Source organism: Gigantopelta aegis, chromosome 9 (genome assembly GCF_016097555.1).
Source record: "Gigantopelta aegis isolate Gae_Host chromosome 9, Gae_host_genome, whole genome shotgun sequence".
Lineage (NCBI taxonomy): Eukaryota > Metazoa > Mollusca > Gastropoda > Neomphalida > Peltospiridae > Gigantopelta > Gigantopelta aegis.
The window spans coordinates 68,077,325-68,088,196 of NC_054707.1; the positions used below are offsets into that span (position 1 = coordinate 68,077,325).

Consider the following 10,872-nt stretch of genomic DNA (forward strand, 5'->3'; position numbering starts at 1 on the left):
TCCATTCAACTGATTGGGGTTTTTCACATTCCAACCAGTGCACAACAACTGGTCAAAGGTGTGGCATGTGCTTTTCTGTCTGTGGGAAAGTGCATATAAAAGATCCCTTGCTACATTAGGAAAAATGTGGCAGGTTTCCTCTGATGATTATGTGTCAGAATTACCAAATGTTTGACATCCAATAGCCAATGATTAATTAATCAATGTGCTCTGTTGGTGTCGTGGAACAAAACAAACTTTAATTTTAAATAGTTATAATGAACATGCATAGAACAAACTGATCGTAAAGTCCCGTTTTAGCTCCCTATATATTAATGACCAATTTATTTATAAGTTGTATACAACAAACTACTGCTATAACAAACTAGCTATCACGGTCCCTTCCTGTTCGTTATAAGAGTACTTTACTGTACATGTATATTTAAAAGTAATAGTTACAGGTTCATATTTTAATTTATTTTTTAAATTTTGAACCATTCAAGAACCACATAACTGGTATGCCTGACAGCATGCAGCCCCGTAGGAATTGGCCCAAAACATTTAGGGTTTTTTGTTGTTGTATTATAATAATTTTCACCTACCATTCCCACAGCCCTGACATACCTTCCAATGTTTGAAATTAACATTTCCTCAGTCAACCCAGACTCTTGGCACAGCACATGTTTGTCAGTAGCTTATTGTATTTGTTTTTGAAAATCATGACGCTAATTGTACATGATAACACCATTGACAAGGTATTTCATACAGAAAACAAACTAACCCTTTTGTTAAAAGCCCAGTATATGGAGGATTTCTGATGACGTGACATTCTGCAGTTAGATACAGAATTGCAATAACATGGACTTAGTCAACTGCAGAAAAAAAAACCTTTAAAGTGCATTCATTATCTTGGAACAAAAACATTTTTACAAAGGTGCACTTCGTCAATTGCAGAAAAAAACCCTTTAAAGAGCATCTGTCGTCTTGAAATAAAAACATGCATGTAATTACAAAGGTTAAAGTTAAAGTTTGTTTTGTTTAATGCCACTACTAGAGTACATTGATTTATTAATTATTGGCTAGGATTGGAAGCTTACCGGTACAATTAATGAAGATGGAATAAATTAAAATTGTGATAGACATTGCTGATGATGTGATACTTTGCAGTTAGATGCAGAATTGCAATAACATGTGCACTTGGTCAATGACAGAAAAAAACCCTTTAAAGTGCATTCAGTATCTTGGAACAAAAACATTTTTACAAAGATCAAAGTTAAAGTTTGTTTTGTTTAATGACACCACTAGAGTACATTGATTTATTAATCATCAGCTATTGGATGTGAAACATTTTGTATTCACTGTTTTTACATTATCGTCTTAGAGAGAAAACCCGCAACATTTTTCCATTAGTAGAAAGATGTTGTTTATATGTACCATCCCACAGACAAATTAGCACATACTAAGTTCCTTTGATATACCAGTCGTGGTGCACTGGCTGGACAAATATGGGCCCACCGATGGGGATCAATCCTAGACTGACCACACATTAGGCCAGTACTTACCACTGGGCTACTTCCCATTCTTGTTTTGTTTAACTATACCACTAGAGCACATTGATTTATTAATCATCGGCTAGTATTGGAAGCTTACAATGAAGATGGAATAAACTGAACTTGTGGTAGACATTGTTGGTGAATCTGACCCAGACCCAGTCACTGACCATGCTAGAGACTGATTCTGGGATGGACATGCCTGCACCTTAATGAATATATAGGCATGATCAAATTATTTGACTTGATACTTGTATTGATGACATTGTCTACACAATAAATGGCCACAGGAAAGGTCAGGGTCCCAACTCATTAAATGCATATACCAGTCTGTACCAGCTTCAGTGGTTTTAATGCTGGTAGATTTTGGGTTCACATCTCAGTATTCATTCCCACCCAGGACCCACACTGTCCATTGCAGGGTTCCAATTGCCGTGGGTGCCCTCCTTACATGCCGTTATGTCCCTAAAATCTTATGGTGTCAACGCCAAAAAAAATACTGTGCTGCCTTACCTGGTTTGCCACCATGTCATTCAGAAATTGTTTTTTAAAAGTCAGCATTTTATTATTTAGAAATGATTCAAAATTTAACATGAAAAATCACATCTAACGAATTCGGGCTGCTTGTTGACACACTTAGTGACAGGTCAGTTCTACCAGGATCAAAAACAAAATGCCCATAAAAATAACATTATTTACAGCAGTTTTAGTTGACATTTATGAATATATTCTTTTTGACTTACACATTAGTGATTTTAAAATATCATATTAACCAATATATCTTTTCGACTTGGCAAGATGATTTGGACGTTGCGGTCATGAACAAGCTTCATTCTGTCAAGCCAGTCCTAAGAGAGTGGCAGTCCTACAGGTGGTGCAGGAAGGATGGAGTAGACTTGTGCCGTGCCCGCATATTTGACGCATACATTTATTTTAACCCTCTAGTGCCCAAGTACTCAAAATATATACCAAAAATTATCATATTGATTCAATTTACAGGTGTTAGTGTACATTGAACACTTCCATGTTGATTTTTGAATTTTTATAAATTTGTATATACTTTTAATAATGTAGCATACATGTATCTGCCACATTGGGCATTTTGCTACATGTTATTAACCTTATAAAATACATTATTATGTCATATATCAGTATAAAAAATAAACAGAGTCCAAGACCATAAGGTGAAATAATTTTTATCTCAGAAACTTGACAGAAAGTAATTCGCCTTCTTGGCCCTCTTTTGAAGGAAAAGTTTGCATTTGTGCCCTTCAACTTGCCGTGCCCCCCAAACACTGAAATTCAACCCCTGCCATTGCTGAACTAGATAATTTTTATACAAAGTTGCATGGCTACTAACATTTTGTATAAATTGGCCCTTTTCCAATCATGTTCAGAGAAATACTCTACATATTTAAAAAATTGTCTAAAACTAAACTCTTTCCAATGTGAGCCCTTCTGTCAGTACACCAACCTCTGTCAGTACACCAGCCTCTGTCAGTACACCAACCTCCGTCTCACTAGCCACTAACAATTGTAAGGTATCACCATTAATCTCAGTCATGGAAAACAGGCCAGATAATCGAAGTATGTGTCAAGAACAGCATGTTTAAACCGTCATTGAATATAATAATGGAAATCAAGTTAAATTAAATTAACTCATTATCCATGCATTAGACCTTCTGGAGAAAAAAAAATGTGTGTTTCAGAAAGGTGCCAAGATAATTGGGTAGGGTACATGTAGGTTGGAGGTGGTGGAGATGTGTGGGTTTGTTTTTGTTTCTTTCTTGTTGTTTTTTAAAAGGAATTTTGTTTACTACATTTAAAATATTATGTATGTAGTCTTTTTACCTACATGTTAGTTTTAAAAATCAAAAGAAAGAAATAATACACTACAGAATTTTTTTTTTTTTCTCTGATGGTCCTGTCTAGCTTCCAAAGGTCATCATGCCAGTTTTTAATGGATTGATCCATTTCAAAACATTTGTTATGAGCACGTCATACAAGAATTCAGTCGTACAGAATGAAACTCTTTACATAGCAAGCAAACACATTACAATTTCAATATTCCCAAGTTATTTATACAAAGATTATGTCTGGTATCAAATAATAAACAATTATTTATAGCAAATAAATGTAAAACTAGCTAAATATGACGCTTTTAACTATGATATAGCAACATGTCGGTTCTGAATCGGTTCTGAATCAGTGTTCGTTATAAGGAAGTGTCATGTCCGTTTGATGTGTGATAGAGTCATTAGCCTTGCATGCAATCTGTCACGGTGTACATTAAGACAGGCAATACGGTGTACATTAGGACAGGCAAATAGATGCATTGGTAGCACGCAGTTAGGATGATTAAAACAGAACAAAACTGCTTCTGCTGATAGCTAGTGAAGCCAGTGCTTCATAATGAATATTAATTAGCATGAATATTTATTATCATGATTTTATTTTTTAGTTTTAAGTTGTTAGAGTGGATCTGGCCCCGTGCTTATAAACCTTAAAGTCTAGACTTTAATAAAGTCCAGACTTTAACGTCATGGCAACACCATTCAAATAGCATTACGTTAAAGTCTGGACTTTATTAAAGTCTAGACTTTAAGTTTTATAAGCACGGGCCCTGGTTGTTTGGTTTTTGTTTGTTTGTTGTTGTTGTTTTTTTTTTTTGTTGTTTTTTTTGTCCCTTGAAACATTTAAGCAAGGTAAAGGTTAGGGGCCTGAAATCATTGTGCAGCTTTACATTAGTATACTGATGGAAACAAATAAGGAAACACATCATATTGTAGACTAAATTTAATTCACAACTAGCGTAGTAATGTCTGTATTTCATACCAAGTTGTAACATGGGATTGAATGTCTGTAGTGTTGAATGTGCTGCCTATATGTTCCCAGTCAACTTCTGACAATATGAATTGATTTTTGATGCAGTCTTTATTTCTTGTTGCTATCTGTGTGATCCTTTATTTCTTTCCATCAGTATATTTGTATAAACATAAATCATTATATATGTTTAACTATACATACATATACATATACATATACTGAATACTCGTACTTTTTATACATATATGGGAATTAAAATTCATACCTTTTCTTCCTTTTTCATATTATTTATTCCATTATGTAAAATATATACAATTTGTGGGGGGGGGGGGGGGTTTTCACTGTGATAAAAAAAAAAGTTTCATGTTTATCCTTTCGCGTTCACGATTCAAGATAAAACTATACAAACGTCACTTGATTTTTCCCCACCCCTGTCATGTACATGTCCACTTACATATTATATAATTATATTATAGATAAATTTACTTATACATACAGTGTGTTCAAACACATAAAATACATACACAAACATATACTGTTATGTATTAGACATTTGATAGTTTTGATATTATAGTCTTGGAGGAAACCTGCTACATTTTTCACATTAGCAGCAAGGAGTCTTTTCAAACAATTTCCCACAGACAGGGCAGCACATATCACAGCCTTTGTGATATACCAGTCTTGGAATGTTTGATGGGATTGGGGGAATGTTTGAAGGGATTGGGGGAATGAGTCTACCAAGAGGAATTTGAGAGACAGAGACAGAAAGAGAGAGAGAGACAGACAGACAGAAAGAGAGAATATGTGGGGGAGATGGGAGGGGAAGGAAGTGATGAAAGAGGTAGACAGTGGGGTGAGAGAAAGAATTAGAAAGTGGGGTGGGAGAGAGAGGAATTAAAAAGTGGGTGTGGGGAGAGAGAAAGGAAATTTAAAAAATGATAGAAACAGATAGAGATAGAACGTTAAAAGAACAAATAAGAATATCACTAATTGGCCATCACTTGAGTAGTGAGGCTGAACTTGCACTTGGACAGATTATGATGTTTGTTAATTATAAAAGCATATGAGCTTGTTAAGCTGGAGTTGTGTCTGTGTTTTGCATTAGTAAAAAACATTAAGTAATAGGAGGTTGCCCTAACGATATCTTCTAGTTAAGTTAATCCTGGTAAAAAAAAAATCACTGATGTATTGACACTTTACACACTACACAATAATAAATACTAAAACTATATTTTTTTTTTTTTTCACAGAACCAGTAAACTGTTATTTATTATTTTTATTTGCCAATTCTATCATGATATATCAAAATGTGGTTTTTTTTAAAACAAATACAACATTTTTGTATCTCAATATAATGTACATGTATGTACAATATAATTCATAGTATTTGTTGCCTATGTGAAAATGGTGAAGACAAAATATAAAACAAGTAACAGAAGGTTAAATCGTAGGTCTGAACTGACTGTACATACTTGAACTCTACCGGTTGCCAATAACCATTAATGTCTTGAGTATTTCACTTCAGAAATACATTTGCTTGATATATTACATGCCACATGATACAAAACAGATAGATGATGTGTGTTTATTGAGAAAAACCTGGTATTTTTCCAAACTTAAGTACAACAGAAAAGTCAGGGCAATTGGTCAACACGTCAGAAATGCTGAATTTTACCTAAATATTCCACATCTCATCAGTAATCAGTTTGAAATTTTAGCTCCACTTGTTTGCATAAATACTACATAAAACTCATGTATAGTACTGTGCTTTGGGGCAGACTGTTTTCGTGCAATTCTGAAGTTATTCCCAAGATAGGCATTCTTGATCTTTCAGTATTTTCTCACCATTACAAAAAAGAAGAAGTTTGTTTTGTTTAACGACACCACTAGAGCACATTGATTTATTAATCGTCAGCTATTGGATGTCAAACATTTGGTAATTTTGACATATAGTCTTAGAGAGAAAACCCAGTACATTTTTCCATTAGTAGCAAGGGATCTTTTATAGGTGCCATCCCACAGTTAGGATAGCACATACCACAGCCTTTGATATACCAGTCGTGGTGCACTGGCTGCAACGAGAAATAGCCCAATGGGCCCAACAACGGGGATCGATCCTAAACCAACCGTGTATCAAGCAAGCTCTTTACCACTGGGCTACTTCCCACCCCCGTCACCATTTCAAAATAAACAAGCGAGATATGGTATAGGTAGGTACTACATTCTGTCAGTGATGGTGGTGGTGGCGATCATATCAGCTTTACCACTGGGCTACTTCCCACCCCCGTCACCATTTCAAAATAAACAAGCGAGATATGGTATAGGTAGGTACTACATTCTGTCAGTGATGGTGGTGGTGGCGATCATATCAACTTTACCACTGGGCTACTTCCCACCCCCGTCACCATTTGAAAATAAACAAGCGAGATATGGTATAGGTAGGTACTACATTCTGTCAGTGATGGTGGTGGTGGCGATCATATCAACTGTACCTCAGTGCATCATACATCTGGAACAGCACTTTCATCTAAGTTTCACTTTTCACAAAGTATAATTTGTACAATAATAAAAACTTGGTTTATAGTTACATCTATGAATAATCCTCTTAATGCATGGTTAAAAACGTTGAAATTAAATTATTAAAAGAACATTTGAAATTAATTTTGTTTAAACTTTAAGTTTTTACCCTTTTTTTAAAAATGCATTGGTCCCTGGATGCACCTATTGATGACATAAATTATGTTTATGGTAGACAACACATTTAATTTGTCAGACTTTGTGTATGTAATTTACTAAACTTTCCATTTTGCCATCACTATGGCTATTTCAAGCAGAATTACCTGTAACTCCTTTCAGTCTGTACAGTTTTTAGAGATAAGTTGGGGGTTTTTGGTCGTGTTTTTCTAAGATTCTATTTGTGTTTAGAGTCACAGTTGTAATCAGTTTGAAATTTAAGCTCTGTTGGGTATATTTATGTCACAAAAGATTAATATAGTTTACTGACGATTTCTTTCTTTTTTTCGCTGTAAAACTGGCATTTGCTTTGAAATGTAAAGCCAAGCTTTGTTAGTTTGTAGAAGACCAATATGTGTATTTAATTAAACTGTTTGTGTGACCTACGTATACTTCCTGCACATTATCACACTGATGAAGTTAATGTTTGTGTTGTTTAACGACACTACTAGAGCACATTGATTTATTAATCATCAGCTATTGGATGTCAAACATTTGGTAGTTCTGACATATAGTCTTAGAGAGGAAACCTGCTACATTTTTCCATTAGTAGCACCAGGGCTAGCTCTAAAAAAAAATGCATTTAACCCAGTTATTTTCCAACAAAACATCAATTATTACTTCTAAATTTTTGCGCCAAATTAAAATAAATTTTGCCAAATATTCCTAAAATTCGCAATTGGCGAATTTGACCATTGGCAGAGCTAGCCCTGGTAGCACCATCCCACAGACAGAATAACACATACCATGCATTATAATTGTTTCTAATGATTGATGTTTCCGTGGATATACTACATCATTCTATTTTTAATCACTGTAAATTCTCAGTTTAATGAATGACCTTGCTTTTGGGTGTGCATTGTTCCGTTAGTAATTATCATATGTTAATGTTAATGATAATTGAATTATTAGTGGATGTACATCATTCATTCCATTTGGCATCAGGACATGGGTGGGTCCTTTGGGCTATTTCTCGTTCCAGCCAGTGTACCACGACTGCTGTATCAAAGGTCATGGTATTTACTATCCTGTCTGTGGGATGGTGCATATAAAAGATCCCTTGTTACTAATTACAAAAATGTAGTGGGTTGCCTCTCTTAAGACTATATTGTATTACATCACAATTACCAAATGTTTGACATCCAATGGCCGATGATTAATAAATAAATCTGCTCCAGTGGTGTTGTTAAACAAAACAAACTTTTAACATTATCATTCGATTTGTGGTCATCATGATACTGCTGGTTATTATTGTTTTCAGTGGATATACATAGATCTGTTTGTAATTATCATGAGATATTCAGGTTTAATGAAGTTTAGTTTTCAGTGGATGTACACATTTCTATTATTCATTATTACAGTATTGATATTTACTGTTCAATGTTCATAACAACTTTTTTCAGTCGCACATTTCTATTTGTAATCTTTACAGTATTGATATTTACTGATGTTCATAATGTTTTTGTTTGTGTTTGTTTTTTCAGTGAATGTACACATTTCTGTTTGTAATCATTACAGTATTGATATTTACTGATATTCAATTTTTTTTTTTTTTTTTTGTTCCAGTGGATGTACATCGTTCCATTTGTGATCATCATGATGGTGATGTCATCAGCAGAACCCCAGGCACAGGGCGGAGGTGGTCGTTGAAATGCCCAGATCGTCCAGTTTAGTTTCTGCAAGAAGAACGAAATGTGGAACTTCACTACACTCTCACCTATTAAATCTTAATCAGATAACCTCTGGATACAGGTTGATCAATAGACAAGTGGTTGTTTTACAAGATGTTGTTTATGGCAGGTTGCACCAGTTTCGGGGAAACTAAAATTAACAAAAGACAAGATGGCACTGAAGAACAAAAGATAAATTCATTCAATAATTCTCATTCTCAGAAACAAATAATGAACAATTTAATATTTTAATCAAACCTGTTTGCATTCATACTTTTTTCTCTTCTTTTTTTTTTGTCAACTTTAACATTATGTAGAAATGTTACTTATCATTTGGGTTATTATGATGGTCATATAAAGAAAGTGCAACATTTTTGTTAAGATTCAAAATATACTTCACATACAATGTCTGTTTCCATGTATATTGTACATTCAGGTAACCTTTAACAGGCAGTTTGACCACAGTACCCTGTTACCATTTTCAACCAGTCAGAGTAACCTGTTGTCATCTTTGGCCTATCAAACTGCCCTATTGTCATCTTCAACCAATCATAATGTTGTGTATGACTATCATCCTGTTTTACCAGTAGAATGCATTCATTATCCATAAAAAACAAATATCACAGTTGTAATTGACATAACTGTTGGTAATGTTTTTATTTCTTTATATTGATTAGAGAAACTTTTAATGTGAATATACGACTGTATATGATTCCAACCTTTGAAGACGTAACCACTCAGCTATACACAGGCCTCAGACAGGACTCAATGGCATCTGGCTCCCTATTAATAAACATATTTAAGTAAATCATATAAGCATCCTGTTGACTTAAAGTCCGAAATTCTTTTTTAAAAACTATGATATATTACTCTCCTACCTTTAATTACTGTTAGATTTTCTTCACTTTTTGTCCAACATAAATCGTGAAAAAAAAGCATTACAGTGACACAGATTCCACATACAAGACTATAACGGTGTCACCGATATCTATCGACTTCGCTGAGATTGTATAGGGCAAAATACGTGCAATTTTTCAGTCTGCCATTTTGCTTTTTTGTGGAATACTCTTCAAGAGTGGTGGAAGCCTACTAACTATGTGACATAATTAATCTTATGTCACGATGAGTGTGTTCTATCATAGCACATGGCATGACTTTGTTAAATTACATCATATCGACCCACCCTCTTGAAGAGTATTCCATAAACAAGTAAAATAGCAGATGGCAGAAACCTTCATGTATTCTGCCCAATGCGATCTCATTGAAGTCGATATCAGTGACATTGTTGCAGTCTCATATGTAGAATCTCTTTCACTGTAATAGTTTTTTCACGATTTGTGTCTTGACAATATTTGGGGGAAATCTAACAGTAAGTAAAGGTAAGAAAGTAATTTATCGTACTTGTTAAAAATTATTTGGTTCAGACTTTAAGTATGTTTATGAAGCCTGAAGAATAAAATTAAAATGTTCAGGTCTTATTAAAATGTATACACATTTTTATGGGTGCAATATATAGTTTGTTTCATCCCTTCTAAAATGTAAGTATGTGTCGTTCCAGTATAAACAGAATCATAGTACATGTATATGGTAAAAACAATTAGTTAGAATCCTTCATTGAAAATTGTCCATTGTAATCGAGTCTGTGTATTTGTTTTGTTATTCTATGACAAACTGGTGTTTGAATGTAAGAGCTATGAATGTATACTGTAGTATTGGCAACATTGTGTGTACATTACATTGTTGTATAATGTGAATTATGTATAATTTATTTCTGAATTAATAAATTTATGTAACTATGTTCAAACCTTGTTGCCTTGTACAGTTTCCTTTTTATGTCAAGATACCGATTGCAGTTTTACACAAATACACCCATCCAACTCCTTGTGCTGCCGATCAAGATCGCATCATCCACCTCCACCCATTCCAGTTTACCAATGACTAGTCTATAGTCCGTCCCATCTTCCTACAAAAATATTTTTTGTAAATAATTTCAGTTTGGTTTGAATTAAGAAGAAAAGTAAGTGTTTTGAAAATAACAGTAGAAATATTTTTGTGTGCAATTTAGAAATCGGTCGGCTCAGAAATAAATAACTTCCATAGTATGAAAAAAGATG

General features: G+C 34.1%; 1 protein-coding gene across 1 annotated transcript in view; it reads left to right on the plus strand.

The window, feature by feature from the left end:
* The window catches only part of LOC121381109 (ER membrane protein complex subunit 10-like), an 84,746-nt gene extending 74,190 nt beyond the window's left edge, over positions 1–10,556 (plus strand). Inside the window, exon 7 of the mRNA XM_041510227.1 lies at positions 8,655–10,556. Coding sequence (XP_041366161.1) covers positions 8,655–8,738 — 84 coding nt within the window. The 3' untranslated portion in view covers positions 8,739–10,556. The remainder of the gene's footprint in view (positions 1–8,654) is intronic.
* Positions 10,557–10,872: the final 316 nt, after the last annotated feature.